The following is a 16,698-nucleotide window of genomic DNA, read 5'->3' as shown; positions in this document are numbered from 1 at the left end:
ACACAAAGAGACAATTTTATACCAAATTTTCTTATGAATTTTAAAGCAAAAACAATAACCTTCATTCCTAACAAAAACACCTAATACCATAGAAATCCATAGAAACTCTTGGAATGTGATTCTATAGGAATGAGGAGACTGGTGCCTACTTTGCTATTTTTACGATGTATTAGAGGTATTACTCAATACAGCTAGATAAGAAAAAAACACCTCAATGCTTAGGGATAGAAAGGAAGAGATAAAACAGTCTCTAATCTCTATTCATTCACAGATGGTATGATTACATATTAAGAAAGCCTATTGAAATTAATGGAAAAACTACTCTAAACAGTAAGTGAATTCAGTAGTAGTCTACAGAAATAATATGTAAATATCAGGTATCTACAGATGTGCAAACAATATGTATATTTATTTATATTAATATTATATATATATAATAGCAAGGCATAATCTCAAAAATATGTGCAAAATATATATAAGGATACATGAAAACACTTCTGGAAAGATACATGAATATAAAATCTGAACACATGAGAGGCATACCTGTTCTTAGAAAGATTCAACCTCACAAAGACATCAATACTCCTTAAGCCCATTTATATTTAACATGATCCTAATAAAATTACCAAAAGTTTTTCTTTTGGAGTGCCACAAGTTAATGCTAACGATCACCTGTAAGAAACCAGGGAGAATCACCTGTAACCCCCTGAAAAATCAGCAGGCAGCAATGGAAATACAGCCTGACCAGGATTAAAACCCAATCTGGAGCTTCCATAAATAAAGCTCTGTGATATTGATTCATAAGTAGATAAACCATAGAAGATATGTAAAATTTCATAAAAGGACTTGGAAGTTTATGAAGAAATCAAGCATGTAATTAAGGATGCATCTCAAATCACTTGAAAAAATAATTGAAACTTTATAAATGGTGTTGGCAATACTGAAAAGTTATTTGGCAAAATGTATAAAAATCAATCTTAATCACACTGTATATCAAGATAAATTCAAAATGGATAGACCCAAGACATAAGAGTAAAGAGTACTAAAAGCAAGCAGAAGTATATAATTATAACAGAATATAATTTTGACTTCGGGGCAAGGAAACCCTTCCAATAAGGTAAAAGATTAATGTACTTTTGTTATAAAACTTAACTTACAAAAGCTTTTTGCATGGCAAAATCCTCCATAAACACTTTAAAGGCAAATAAGAAACTGAGAAAAGATGTTGGCAATTTATACTGAGAAAAGCTAGTCTGTCTCTCACATACACACAGCTCCTAAAAATCAAGGAAAAAACAAGCTGGTACCAAATAGCCAAAAATGTGAATACACAGTTCACAGAAGAATAGATGAAAAGGCCTTTCAACATAAATAAGATGCTTAACTTTATTCAAAAATAAAAGGAAATGTAATTAAGACCATTCTGAGATACTTCTTACCTATCAGATTGGCAAAAATCCAAAAGTTTGACAACATATTCTGTTGGAGAGGCTGTGGAGAGACAAGGCCTCTTTTTAAAAAAAAAAAAAAATTTTTTTTCACGTTTATTATTTTTGAGACAGAGAGAGACAGAGCATGAACGGGGGAGGGTCACAGAGAGAGGGAGACACAGAATCGGAAACAGGCTCCAGGCTCTGAGCCGGCAGCACAGAGCCCGACGCGGGGCTCGAACCCACGGACCGTGAGATCATGACCTGAGCCGAAGTTGGATGCTTAACCGACTGAGCCACCCAGGCGCCCCAAGACAAGGCCTCTTACACATGGTTGGTGGGAAAGCACAATGACACAGTTCCATAGGCAGTAAGTAAAATTTCAAATATCTAACAAAATTAGGTATGCATGTACCTTTTTTATCATTTATTTTATTTTATTTCATCCTAAGTGTACTCTTTGAATTCTATCCCCAATTTCCCCCATCCCCTCACACACCACTTGTCTGGCAACCATCAGTTTGTTCTCTATAATTGCTTGTTTCTTGGTTTGTCTCTATCTCCCTTTTTTTTTTTCCTTTGCTCATTTGTTTCTTAAATTCTGCATATGAGGGAGATCTTATGATATTTATCTTTTCTGACTTACTTATTTTGCTTAGCATTGTACATTCCAGCACTATCCATGTTGTTGCAAATGGAAAGATTTCATTCTTTTTGATGGATGAATAATATTCATATATATATATATATATATATATATATATAAAATATCACGCCTTCTTTATCCATTCATCTATCGATGGACACTTGGGATGCTTCCATAGTTTGGCTATTGTACATAATGCTGCAATAAACATAGGTGTGCAAGTATCCTTTGAATTAGTGTTCTTGTATTTTGGGGGTAAATACCCAATACTGTGATTCCTGGATCATAGGGTAGTTCTATTTTTTTTTTTTTTTTTTGAGGAATGTCCATACTGCTTTCTACAATGGCTGTGCAAATTTGCATTCCCACCAACAGTGTAAGAGGGTTCCCCCTTTTCTACATCCTTGCCAACACTTGTTGTTTCTTGTGTTGTTAATGTTAGCCATTCTGACAGGTGTGAGATTTTATCTCATTGCAGTTTTGATCTGCATTTCCTTGATGATAAGTGATGTGTTTACATGTATCTTTTGACCCAGTAACCCCACTTCTAGGAATCTATCACAAGGACAGACCGAGAAAAGTACAAAATGACTTATTCACAAAGTTATCTACTGTGGCCTTTTGTTGGTGTTGTCTATAGTATAAGTATGGGAAGAACCTACCTGCTCATCAATAAGGGATTCCACACAATGGAATATAAAACAATCACGGATAGGAATAAGTTCTCTATACACATACATGTCATAACTTCCAAAGCAATATGCAGAATATTATAAATAATAATTACTTTCGTGTATGGGATGGGGATATGAATATATAGCTTCAAAGGTGCTCATTTTCTAATTTTATCCGCTGAAAAAGCCTAGAAGTAATGGCAACTCAAAAACAGTGAATAAACCAAATGCCAAGATTGAGTTCCAGACACCAGTTTCTCTGAAACAAATGAGTGCTCCTTGTAGATAGAGTTGGCTCCAGCTCTGGGAAAAAAATTTACAAGACGGGATTGGCACATGTTTAAGGAGGCACCAGAGATGAATGATTTATGCCAAAATGACACAAAAGTCACATGAAGGAACTCTATTAGCCCCAGACGGGACAACTGAAGCACCAAAGAAGGATCATAAGTCGATTGATACACATTGAATAAACAATAGCCTACTAGCCCATAATGCCACTAAAAAATTCTCATGGGACATCACTGGAAGGAGCTAGGACAGCAGTTCCCTTGATGCGGCTGCTGCTGGGTGCTACAGCTCCGTGACTTTTTACCACCAAAAATTTCAAAAAGCTACTTTATATTTCCTTTCTCTCATTTTTCCTGCCCATCTTCTCTTATATACATTATACTTTCATTGAACGCACTGATACTCTGGTTGTTGTTGTTTTCCCACCTTTTTTACTAAAAATGTCCTCTTTAGGGGACAACTGTGATCCCTAATTAACAAATGCTTAGTCCCTTCCTCTTGGTTCTGTGCACCTCTCTGTGGTATTTGGCAAAATCACCACCTTTTTTTTTTTTTTTTAAGTCATCCCTCCCTTGGAATCAGAGACCGAACTTCTGCTTCTCAAACTCTGCCTTAGCCCCAGGCTGGCAGGCTGGGATTTGTTTCTACTTACAACTCCTAAAGGTCAGCCTTTTAAGAGGTCTTCCCTCAGCCCTTCGGACACCTTCTTCTCCACCATCTTGCCTGCTTATCACATTCATTCCACGCTTTTAACTATGGAGATGACTCAAATCTTTTATATCCATCTCTCTTCTGACTTCCACCTTCCACCTTCTGACTTTCATCCCTGTACCTTGAACTCGACATGAATAAGGAAAAACACATCAGCTTTCTCTAATACCTACTCTTTCCCCTGTCTTCCTGACTCCTATCCATAGCGCTGCCATCCCTTCAACGGCCAAGACCACAGATCTTGAAATCTTCTTCATCTCAGGGCTCCATGCTATACCCACACTGGAGTAACGAGGGTTTGCTCAGGCTCTGCTCTCCTCAGAGGCTGAGGTGGATTCGGCCGTGGCCTCAACTGCTTGTCCTGACCAAACCCAGAGGATATAGGAAAAGCCCTTCTCCACTCAGGAGTATGGAGTAAGTAACCGTTCCTTACCATCATAACATGTTTCTTGCACCTTGTTTTCCAATGATAAAGTCATGATGGATCTTAGAATCAGTGGCAATGAAAAGTGAAAAATCATGTAAACAGGTTAAGAAACTGATTCTCTACTGTGGGATAAAACCAAAGAAAACACTAATGGTATTTTTTTTACATCTCTTTTCCATTTGATAAAATGAAAATACAGATTAAATAACAAATAGGAATATTTAATGAGTAAAATTGACTCTAGAAGCATCAGAACAGAAACTTTAACCTTATTCTTTGTAATAAGAGCCCACAAGGAGAAGTCAATAATGAAGAAGAAGAAGAAGAAGAAGAAGAAGAAGAAGAAGGGAAAGAGGAGGAGGATGAGGAGGAGGAAGATGAGGAAGATGAGGAGAGTGAGAAGGGGAGGAGAATGGAATGGAATGAGAGATCACAAGGTCATGTAACCATGGCACTATTACTAAAGACAATTTTAACTCTTAGCGGGACATGGAAACATAGTCACAAACATAGTGACTTCATTTACCCTGAAGCCAAACCTTGATGCACTCATAGAATTAAGAGCTGTCATCAATAGGAAAATATCCAAACAGTACTAATACCTTGACATAAGTAATATTTCAAAGGTGTGTAATCTGTGATCATTGACCTTGACAAACCTTTGCCAAAACCTCCTGCTGCCCTCCTGCCAGCTCCAAAAGAACCAACATAGGGAAAGATCTCATTTTTAGACGTATCTACATCACAGAATATTGTAGGCAAGATAAATGTGTAGTAAGTATATTTATGCTAGCATGGGAATGTCAAGAGTGAATCAGTACATAAATGCAAGTGTAACCAAGGATTGATTTTTACTCGGAATCCATAATCATTAGAAACTGATGGAGGAAAATACACGAGACATGAATAAATTGGGGTGTGGTGGGGCCCGCTTACATCTTGTTTTTGCTTGCATTCGTTTGTATACTAATATTATTCTACCACTAGATAGCACATTCCCTGAGGACCAGTCTGCTGCTTATATATCTCTTTTTCTCATATCTTCCAGTATCATGCAGACCCCTGGAGACACGGTGGTACTCAATAAGTATCTATGAGTTGACTTACACTGAATCCGAACTAACACAGACTTGAAGTTGGCCATCTTCCTTTATCATTGGATTTTTTAATGGGACTCATTAAAATGAATAAGAATCTTTCCAATGCCAACTATGGAGAGGTATCTGTGATTAACGCAGATCTGAACAAGATTGCTTGATTATTCTTGTGTAGCATGTATGATTTAAATAATATTAAGACATTTTAAAATTAAACTTTTGGTTTAGAGTGTCTGACTCTTGATTTCTGCTCAAATATTTGATTATATTTTAAGTCAGTTAAGGTGATGTTTAATTGTTAATAACAAACGGCAAATACAAAAATAATGGGGCATGTAAAAATGTAAGAAGTCAAATTAACCTCCTACACAGGATTAATTCTTAGGTTGGAATTATGCTTTTCCCTCTGGGGCAATTTTATAGTGAGTGGATTTTACATTGAGTGCATCCTTACTGTTTACAGGCTTATTCCTCTTGAGAAGTTAAAAATTTGCGGCCTAGCAAGGTTTATAATATAGTACTACTTAATTGTTTTTGGTTTTAAGGAGAAACCTTGCTTGAATGTTTAGGGTTTTTTTTTTTTTTACCTTTTTCTTTTTTTTTTAATTTTTTTAATGTTTATTTATTTTTGAAGGAGAGAGAGAGACAGTGTGAGTGGGGGAGGGGCAGAGAGAGAGAGAGAGAGAGAGAAAGAGAGAGAGAGAGAGAGAGACAGGCACAGAATCTGAAGCAGGCTTCAGGTTCTGAGCTGTCAGCACAGAGCCCAATGCGGGACTAGAACTCACAAACCGTGAGATCATGACCTGAACCGAAGTCTCGGACGCTCAACCAACTGAGCCACCCAGGTGCCCCTTTACCTTTTTCAATGGAACTCCTACAAATGCTTTCATCACTTGATGGTCAAAGTAACTTTTCCTGAAATTCCAATGTGCGTGTGTGTGTGTGTGTGTGTGTATAATATCTTTCCTGAGATATAATTTGCGTATCACATAATTAGCCCATTTAAAGTGTATAATGCAATTGATTTTTAGTCTAATAAATTCTTTGATTCATTTTCAATCACAGGTAAGCAGTAATAACAGCACTTTGGCTAATTTCTCCATTTTGTTTGGCCTCAACATTTCTCCTGTACAGTTTACAGTTTCATATTCCCAGGATTTTTCAGAATGCTAAATGCAAGACTTTTACAAATCAGTCCATTGGCATCTGCTATTGAGTAATGAAGGGCTCAGAACTGGACAGGACCAATGGATTCAGCATCAGAACATAAACCCTTTTCCCTATATTCTCATACCATTAATGAGATATAGTATAGAAGACAGTCCAGTGCAGTACTGTACTGATTAAAGAAGCTCGATAAATGTTGGCTCCCTTTCTTTTCTCTTTTATCCAATTCTATAAAGTAGAGTGAAAGAAGGGTTATGAGCACATTTCTTGAGATACAAATGAGGCACACAGGCATGCAAACCAAAGCATACCTGGAGAGCTATGGAGGGAATCCAGCAAAGCTACCCGAGCAACTCAAAGGATCTCCTGCCCAAGACTGACTTTTCTGGTGGGTGGATCACTCGTTCCCCGTGCACTGCACCTGCTTCCCCAGCTACTACAATGCCCCCAGCCCCTCCATGTGGCACACATTTTTCAGAGAGGAGAAAGCTGAAAAGGGAATATATAGGGAGGTCCTTCTCATCATACCCAAGAAACCTTTGGGCAGATTACATTCTGAATTCATCAACTTATTTCAGAACTTTATTTTTTTACTCTTCCAAGTAAAAAATCTGCAAAGAACTTACATTGAGCTTTGGGCACTTAAGGGGCTCAGTTGGTTGAGTGTCTGACTCTTGATTTCTGCTCAGGTCATGATCCTGGGTTGTGGGATTGAGCCCCATGTTGGACTCAACACTGTGTGGAGCCTGCTTAGGATTCTCTCTCTCTCTCTCTCTCTCTCTCTGTGTCTCTCTCTCCCTCCCTCCCTCCCTCTACCCCTGTCCCCCTCTCATGCTCTCTGTCTCTCTCTAAAAATAAAAATAATTTACATCAAGCCTTACACACACAAAGAGGCTAATTTTTCTAAAGAGCCAATATAAGTGTTGCTGGAAGCATTGTTTTATTCGCATGTTTTTATTTACATGTTTTTTCCTGAAATATTTACAGTAAACAGGCTAAAATGAGAATGTTCTTGTTTCTAGAAAAGACTTTTTCTTTTCCATTTCAAATGAACGTATCATCTGGAAACAGTCTGCTCTTTAGTAGAAGAGGCCAAATGTTCTCTGGTGCAGCAACCTGTTTTCCTCTGAAGGAACTTATTCCTATCCCACGCCTACAAGTAGAAGTTTCCGCTGTTTAATACGGTTTCCTACAGGCAAAGCCTCCTGATGCGGGAGCGAGGTAAAGAGCTAGATCAACAACCCTCTGGCCAGACGCTTGGTGAAGGGAATATTCTGCTGGTCCAATTAAGCTCTCCTTTTTAAAGGCATGAATACTTGTTTCTCTGAGAGTGAACGGGACTCAAAACTTGAGTGCTTTGGCTTCACTGAGAAATCCGCAAATATTTCTCAGAACTTGTTAGCACTGATGGCGCCAGGGAAGCAGAATTAGACTGTCCCTTGGAAACCGGATAGTCTTAACTGAACACGCAATTTACATTGTTTCCTCTAACACTATGTCTGCCTTCCAGCGATAGTAAACTTCGCTCCTGCAAGAACAAAGAGACCCCACCAGAAATGATCTATGTTGAACACTTTTGCTTCTGTTTTCCGTCTATGTTTTTCCAATGCCAGCACTCAAGCAGGACTAAACGAAGAGACGCATTCCTAGTTGACACAGAGGACATATTTTGTGTCTTCTGGTGCCAAAACACACCAGAGGGTTAGGTGCTAGAATGGAAAACAGTTCTCTCCATTTCCTGATGACTTTCGCAGGCATTCTTATTATCTTTTAACTTTCCTCTTGTAAAACACCCCCCCACACACGCACACGCAGCACGAGAAATTACTGGGTTCTTTATTTATGCCTTATAATAACCTTTATTTCTTGGTTTTCACAGGCAGAGACAACTGCATTAAGTGCTTGGAACTCACTGCTGCGGGACACAGGGAAGAACTGGAAACTGTGGGAAGGCTAAGCGCGCCAGGGGTAAAATTAGCCTTCAAGCATATGACTACCAGGAAAGCTCAGAACTACCAGAATCAAGATATCATGGGTTGTCATCAGGGAGTAAATCAAGCAATAACTCTTTTTGAATAGATGCAAGATAGGAAATATGTCTGCTGTTCACAAATGTGGGACGGCAACCCAGCAGGTTTTTATACTCCTGTAATCGCTAAACCCCCATTTGCCAGTACGAACATCTGAGGAATTACAAGGAAAGACTGCGGTAAATTTTATCCTCCTGATCGCCTTGCAAGGCACAAGGTTTGAGAGAACAGGACATCATCGCAATCAATCACAGATAAACCCTGTCTCTGGTTAACAATGGGTGACTGGACTGTGTGGGACTTCTGGCTTTCCCTTTTCCCTGTTTGTATGCAGATGTAAACAGCCTATGGAGGCGGCTGGCTTTTCCCAGGTAGTGCCACAGAGCCGGAGCAAACACTGAAAGGAGGAAGCTAAGACTCGTTTTGTGCTTACTTGCTGTCAAACAGCTTTGAAATTTAGAGACTTCCTCATTTTGTCACAAAAAATGTTTGCTGTGTGCACCACGATGGGAAAAGAGCAATGGGGAGATCGGAGTGATGTATACTAATCAGAGAGGTGAATGTTATCAAAAGGGTTAGGAGCCTGCAGGTAAAAATATACACTGTGTTCTCAGCTGTCACTCAAAACCATCTTGCAGATGTATGAAACATCAAATGGGCTCCTCATCACATATTTTTTACTGTGATGCACAGATCAATGTCATCAGAGGGAGCCATCACTCCAACACACAGGCTAATTTAATAATACTGAAACTTCATAATATTTAGGTGCATGTTAATTAGAAAAGTGTAGAAAATTTTATAGCATATATCATATTTTATTTTTTATATTTTATATTATTTATATAATTTACATTTATTTATATACTCTTCTGATTACCAAGATGTGCCTGAGTGTATTTAAATGCATTAAAATCTTGAGTTTACTGGATAGCGGCTCTAGTTATGGGAAAAAATGACAATAAGCTTATCCCCATTTGGAATTTAGAAGTCCCAGAACAGGTTGATGGAGTATAAGCAGAAGCGTAAGCGTATTTAGTAATTTTACAAAATCCTTTCAAAATAGATGGATATTAATTTCTGGGCAGTCTTTAGGGGACAAAGCCAGGAACTGATGAGTAGTAATGAATGAGAAGTGAGTGAGTTTGATGATAAGAACAGCTGAAATGCACAACAGAAGATGTAGATTCTATGGACCGTCACGAGCCTCCCGGGTGACCTCAGCCATTGCGGTTAACAGACACTTAGCTGGGAATCATAGAAGACTCTGTACATTGGAGGGAATGAGAAGGTGAACAAACTCTGGTTCTTCTGCCCACAAGAGGCGTATGAGCTGGTGAGGAAGAGAAGACACACAATCACAACATACACGTGGCAGACCAGAACTAAGAACAGACCACACAGAGGGAGAACTGAGACCAAGGAAAGGCCCCCTTCACCTACAGAGGGAAGAGTGTGAAGGAGAATTTAATGCAAAGTACCATCTGAAATGAGCCATAACAAACAAATGTCTGACAAGGAATCCTGAAGGTGGAGGACCTTCAGAAAAATGTGAAGAAAAACTGCAAGAAAAGCTTTGAAGTGTGAGGCTAAATTCAGTACCCAGGTGTTTTTAGCCTGGACAAGAGCTCACCAAAGTCACCGAATCCTCAGAACTGCCTTTTGGACTCATGCTCCCTGCTCTTCCTCATTTACAGCATTTGACTGGCATTATAGAAGTTTGTGTTGAAAGAGTCATAATAAGAAAGCCATAGTTATCAAGATAAGAAGTCTAGACCATTTCTTCTGTGGAACAGAAAGAGCCAATTGAAGCTGAGTCAGAAGGCATCAGGATCATAGCTGTGCCTTAGAAAGAAATCTGGAGTGGCAATGTGGGGAACAGAGTGAAAGAAAGAGGGGTAGTGGTCAAGAGAGGGAAATGGTAGTGGAAAAACAATAATCTGAGGAAGGGACAATGAGAAACTGTGCAGAGGTCACACAGGCGCAGAGGGATCGAGACCAAGGGGAGGTATGGATTTCAGAAACAATGCAGAAATGACTTGATAGCTGGATAACCTGGTGGGTGGGAGGAGTAGAATCCATGATTAATTTAAACTTTATGGCTTCAGTGTCCAGGTGAATGTTGATGGCGCAAATACAGAGAATAAAGAAAAGGAACAAAATGGATAAGGGAGACAATATATCCAAGTGAGGGATATGGTAAGTCTGAAGAGCTTACAGGGCACTGAAGGAGAAAAGTCTAGAAGAGTTGTTCTCAACCAGGGTCAATTTTGCACCTTCCCTCCTGCCACCCACGGGGCACGTTTAGAAATGTCTACAGACCCTTTGGGTTTTGACATTGGGGAAGAGGGGCATCACAAGCCTCTAGTAGGTAGGGTATGGGGTGCTGCTAAGCACCCTAAAATGTCCAGGACAGCCCCGACAAGGAAGAATGAACCCCCTAAAAATGCCAGTAATGCAAAAGTTGAGAAATCCTGGTCCACAGGAAGTGAGAGCTTCAAATCTGGAGTTGAAGGAAGTAGGAACGGAGGGAGATGAGAACTTTCGCGCAGTAAGCATGCACTTTCTGCAGCAAAAGACTTGAGAGAAGATTAACCATAATGAGAGTGCATGGAAAAGAAAGAGAAGCAGGTGGCTGACAAAATCCTAGGCAATGCCATCACCTAATTAACTGAGTTCTTTGGGGTGAGGTGATGTCAAAAACACTTTCATATTCATTTTTTTAAGGAAACCCTGCCCTGAACTCACAACCCCAAGATCAAGAGTCGCATGCTATACTGAGTAAGCCAGCCAGGCACCCTCAAACCCTTTTATATTTAAAACACAGCATCATGGGGCGCTCCGGTGGCTCAGTCGGTTAAACGTCATGATCTCACAGTCCATGAATTTGAGCCCTGAGTCAGGCTCTGTGCTGACAGCTCAAAGCCTGGGGCCTGCTTCAGATTCTGTGTCTTCCTCTCTCTCTCTGTCTCTCTGTCTCTCTGTCTTTCTCTCTCTCTCTCTGTTCCTCCCCTGTTCATGCTCTGTCTCTGTCTCTCAAAAATAATAAATAAATGTTAAAAATATTTAATAAATAAAATGCAATATCCTGATGCCTGTTTTCATCAAGAAGTTAGATAGGAATGAAATGGGGGATCATGGAGCAGATCAGTTATGAACATCCCAAAAAATTCAGCATTGAAGATCCATCCCAGTCTGTAGCAGGGAAACAATGTATGTGGTCTGCCAATTTGTTATAACTTAGTCACATAACCACATGACTGTACACAAGAAAGTTAAGAAGAAAATTGGAGGAGGAGCAGGAGGAAGGCAGGGGGAGGAGGAGGAAGAGACGGATGAAAAGAAAAGAAAGAAAAAAGAAAACAAAGGAAAACAAAGAAGAAAAGGGGTGGCAAGGGAAAAATGGCAAGATAAGAGAAACAAGGGGAAGGGAGGGAGGGGAAGGAGAAGGGTAGAGACAACGCTAAGAGACTGACAGGATACGGAGTAAATGCAGGTCTACCCCGGCCACCCTCAATAATTCTGGGAAACTGTAAAATGGGAATACATTCCACCTACAGCAAAATCTGCTTCTTGAACAGGGTCATCACTATTTTTCAAAAGATACATAGCGCAAAATGACAGAAGAGTAACCAACACTCGTACAATTCTCCAGGACTTCAATAAATTGTGCTGCGACTCTGCTCCAGAAGGCTGAATGAGGGTAGGGAAGCCTCGAGCGGGACAGGCGACGGGGAGGTGGTGTCAATGCTCCAAAGCAAAGGAATGTGGAAGGATGCATCACAGGCAACCTTGGAGTGCTGACCAGAGACAAAGGAAGTCTGCAAGAAACAGAAGATGGTCCTTTCCCATTCAAACCGTTATGTGGCCCGCATATACAGGTAGGCTTGGAAACCAACCAAAGGAGACATCACTGGCCATGAAAGAGGACGAAGCACATGAACACAGGAGAGAGGCGGTATGAGTGTTGAGCCAGATACACGTTTAATTCCAATCTTGGCTCCACCATTAGCTAGTTTGCTGCTGTTTGCAAGTAGCAGAATGGCTCTGAAACTTAGCTCCTTTCTGGTAAGCTTCCCAAGTGTGCTGTCACGATCAAAGGGCATCACGTATGTAAAGCACTGAACTTGGAGTTAGACATTCTTCTACAGCAGCTACCACTGATGGAGGGACTCCCCTTCCATCAGTGGTAGCTGCTGTAGAAGAATGTCTAACTCCAATTTCTCTAAGCAATGACAAAAAAACAGACCAATAGGACCCACGTTCTAAGTCAACCCAAAATAGAACATGTTAAATAAGGTAACACATTTGAAAACTGAAATCTTCGCTTTTGAAAATGAGCAAGTAACTTTTATGAATTCACAGCAATGAGAGTGGCCTTTGGAATGCTGGTCAAATTTCCTCTTTTAAGTGATTGAAAACTCAGAAGGAAATGAAAGGTTATTGTAGTTTGGATGTATGTGGGCCAAAAGAAACTTTAATTAAAAGGAGGCTATTTATTTCAATTTTTTAAATGTATGTAACACAAGATTAAGGTGGAGTTAGAAAATTCTAATTCATAATGAAGTTATATAGATGTGCGTGTGTACACACACATACTTATGTGTATATACATACATACATTTTATATGTATATGTATGCACACAAATTATATATGTACACATTAGAAACAACAGAGCTCCTCTGAGGATGCTGTTACTGATGTGTAGCATCATCTAAAAGATGTTAGCCTAGAGATATCTAGCAGAAAGTTGTCCTTAGCTTTCTGTGAACCTGACTAGACTACATCTCCCAAATTCATCCCTTTGTAAAGAAAACATATTGGATAAAGTTCTCGAGTGCTTCATGGAATACTGAATAAAAGAGCTTCAGGAATAAAGGATGTGCTTCCCCCAAGCTCCATCCAGGCCACTTACCTGTCCAGGAGCAAGTTGGGAGCAAATAGGAGCTTCCCTGGATGCTCCATGGAGCGCCAGACAAGTCCAATCATCAGGATCTCTAGCCAGGCACATTCCAGAAGGTGAACCTGATCGTGGAGGCTCAAATCAACAAAGCCTAGAACAAGACAAGGAAAACCCTGCTGACTTAAACTGAAAGGTCATTATTAGTGAAATGAGAAAATCAAGGATTTGAGCTTGTGAGGTCTATTTTCTAGTAGTATGACATGCAATGGAAGCACACTTGATAGGAAAGTCAAGGTTTTTTTCAAACCTAGTATATCAATGAACTCTAATGTAACATTAACTTTCTTAGTGCCTTAGCGTCACATCTATAGACCTGTACTACCTTGTACAACCCTCTTACTTTCTATAAAGTTCTGTACTTAAATAAAACTGATATCTTAGACATCTTGTTTTCACTTAGACATTTCTAATAGCCCTATGTGATTACTGCATTTCATTTCTGATTCAGTTGAAGATATTTAGGTACAAGAAATTTAAACAACTTGCCTAAACCAAACAGGCATTGGAACACAGGCAGGACCAAAATTACTACATTTCTATTTCTTTGCTTCACTACTAAGCCATGCTCTTTTTTTTTTTTTAACACCATGTAAAAGGAAGACTAATGAAATAGCGTGTGTAAATAAATAACGTGAGGGAGAATGAGTCAGAGGAATAAAGGTGACATTATAATTACTTCTGGTAATAAATACTAATGTGCCCTTGTTTTCTAAAGGCTTTAATGGGAGATTAAAGCTTTTCCTAATCATCACTGGCAATAATGGTGGATGCCTAATGATAACACCAACAACAACAAGGAGGAGGAGGGGGAGAAGGGGAAAAGGGGGAGGAGGAGGAGGAGGAAGAGAAAGAAAAGGAGGAAAAGGAGAAGGAGCAGGACAAGGAGGAGGAGGAGGGGGGAGAGGAGGAGAAGAAAAAGAAGACCAATTTATTGTGCCATGACTATGGTTGTGAAGCCATGCTAACTATTTCCTGAATAATTTTTTTAAATCTTTATTAATACAATAACTCTAAGAGGTAGAAACTGATGGGAATGCCCTTTTACAGATAAGAAAACAGATGTTCAGAGAGCTTATATATTTGTTAAGATCAGAGATGGGACTATAATCTCCAGAAGCTGTGCCCTTGATTACAACTGATACTACCTCTTATGAGCTGCAATTAATTATAGAATTTGGATCAAATAATTAAATAAGCTCAACCATACAAATCAAGATCCACCAGAGTGACAGGCGTTAAATGAACGAAATGACCATAAATCTTGCTGCCTCCCAAACCAGCTCCCAGACCTCCTGCCCTGAGGTATCACATCAGGCTATTTCCTTCCTCTCTCCCTCTGCCTTCAGCCCTTTGTTCTCACTCATCCATGAGACTGGCTCTAGAAACCCCTTTTCTGGTGTCCTCTTATTTTTTCTCACTATTATTACACTGTTGTTATATATTGTTATGTTTATTAAACAGCCAAAACATAAGTTTATTTATGTAAGCAGTCAAGGATGGATGGTTTGCCAACTGGATGTTTTCTCTTGGGTGTCTTGGAGCTATCACAGGATCAGCATTAAACAAGTAGCTCATTTCTGATGCGTGGAAGAACCACTCTTACCGCTAAATAGGTGACAATCCACATAGAGAAACCCCAACTAGAGAAAGACCTCAGAGTCTATGCCTCCTCCGAGCCATCGTTCCACAATCAAGCCTCACCGATTCTATCTTTGAAGTAACACTAAAATTCTTCCTCTCTTTTCTATATTTCCAATGTTACTATTTTAATTTAATTCCTAAGAGTCTCTCACCTTTCTGTCTGACTTTTGTAACTTAACGTAAGTTATTTTGAGACTTACCCATGGTCTTGCACGTATGAATAGTTGATTCTTTTTATTGCTGAGTGGTATTCCATTGTATGGATATACATGATAAATAAAAATACAATGTACGTATCCTTTCATTGGACTTTTGGGTTGTTTCCAGTTTTGGGTTATTACAAATAAAGCTTTTATGAGTAGTCTACGTACTACTTTCTTGTATGAACATAGGCTTTCATTCTTCTTGGGTAAATATTTAGGAGTACAATGGCTGGATCATACAGATCTACAGGTATATGTTTCACTTTCTAAGAAATTGTCAAACTGTCCATTTTCGCTTCCAATCAGCAACAGATAAGAACACAGTTGTTCCATATCCCCCCTGATACTTGGTATAGTCAGTCTTCTTAATCATAGACATTCTAGTAGATGTACAGAAGTATCATAGTGGCTCTGTGGCTGTAATTTGCATTTCCCTAATAACTAACGATGTTGAGCATCTTTTCATGTGCTTCTAGCAGATCATTACCATACATGATATTCATTTTAATTATGCATATATCTGTAAATCCTGCTAGACTGTGTATTCATTAGGAGAACCAGATGCATGATCCTATCAAATTTTGCTTTTTAAAGTCCAAATTTATTGCACCTTTTCCAACATCAATCAACCGTGCCACGGCCCATAACAGGGTAGACTTTACCAGAGCAGGTGTCTTCCCATTGGAAAGAGTGGGTTTCACTCACATACAGCAGGGCCTGCAACTGGAGAGAAAGTGGGTAGCTTTGTTCATTACATAAACAAACAAAGAACAAAACTAAAAGATGAAAAAACGTGTGTTTTAGAAAAAGAAAAAACTTCTGAAAAGAAAAAGGAACAGGTATGTCTACAACCTGCAGCCATATACCCCCGGAGTGCACTGGGTCAAAATGGACTACCTTAGTTCTGGAAGAAACACTGCCTGAGGTGACGGGAAATGTTTCTTTTTCTCAGTACCCAAAGTCTGATGGGATAAACCGACTCCAGTGGGCAGTACTTAAAAGGAAAGCTCTCAAGGAAGTTTTAATTCCCTAAGATTTTACCCCAATCTTTTGGGTGAAGTCTCATAATAGCAATGCAAATGACACTGTAAATTAAACTCACTTTCAGAAATGTTGACATTCGAAAGTGATGTCATTTTTCATGACATTCACTGTTTTATATGGGGAAAAATACAACCATGTGATAATGTCACCCATGATGACACCTACACCACATTATCCGGTAACCTCCACAAACCTCAAAAAATCCCACAGGATGAGATTTGGGAGTATCTTGGGAGAGAACTGCAGCTGGCCACAAAACCATTCGATTTTGGAAAACCAGAGGAGTGTTCTTTGGTAGCAACCTTACATATTAAGCTGAATCATACTTTTTAATTCTCACTTCAAAACTTCAGTGCTACTTAAGTCTGACAG

At 39.3% G+C, this 16,698-nt stretch overlaps 1 protein-coding gene across 3 annotated transcripts in view; it reads right to left on the bottom strand.

The window, feature by feature from the left end:
• The window catches only part of ESR1 (estrogen receptor 1), a 376,750-nt gene that overhangs the window by 60,508 nt on the left and 299,544 nt on the right, over positions 1 to 16,698 (bottom strand). For all 3 annotated transcript variants that reach the window (XM_043592625.1, XM_043592624.1, XM_043592626.1), the window contains one exon: positions 13,391 to 13,529. In XM_043592625.1, coding sequence (XP_043448560.1) covers positions 13,391 to 13,529 — 139 coding nt within the window. The remainder of the gene's footprint in view (positions 1 to 13,390; positions 13,530 to 16,698) is intronic.

Source organism: Prionailurus bengalensis, chromosome B2 (assembly GCF_016509475.1).
Source record: "Prionailurus bengalensis isolate Pbe53 chromosome B2, Fcat_Pben_1.1_paternal_pri, whole genome shotgun sequence".
Classification (NCBI taxonomy): Eukaryota; Metazoa; Chordata; class Mammalia; order Carnivora; family Felidae; genus Prionailurus; species Prionailurus bengalensis.
Note: the sequence above shows the minus strand (reverse complement) of the source record. Positions and strands in the feature narration are given on the sequence as shown.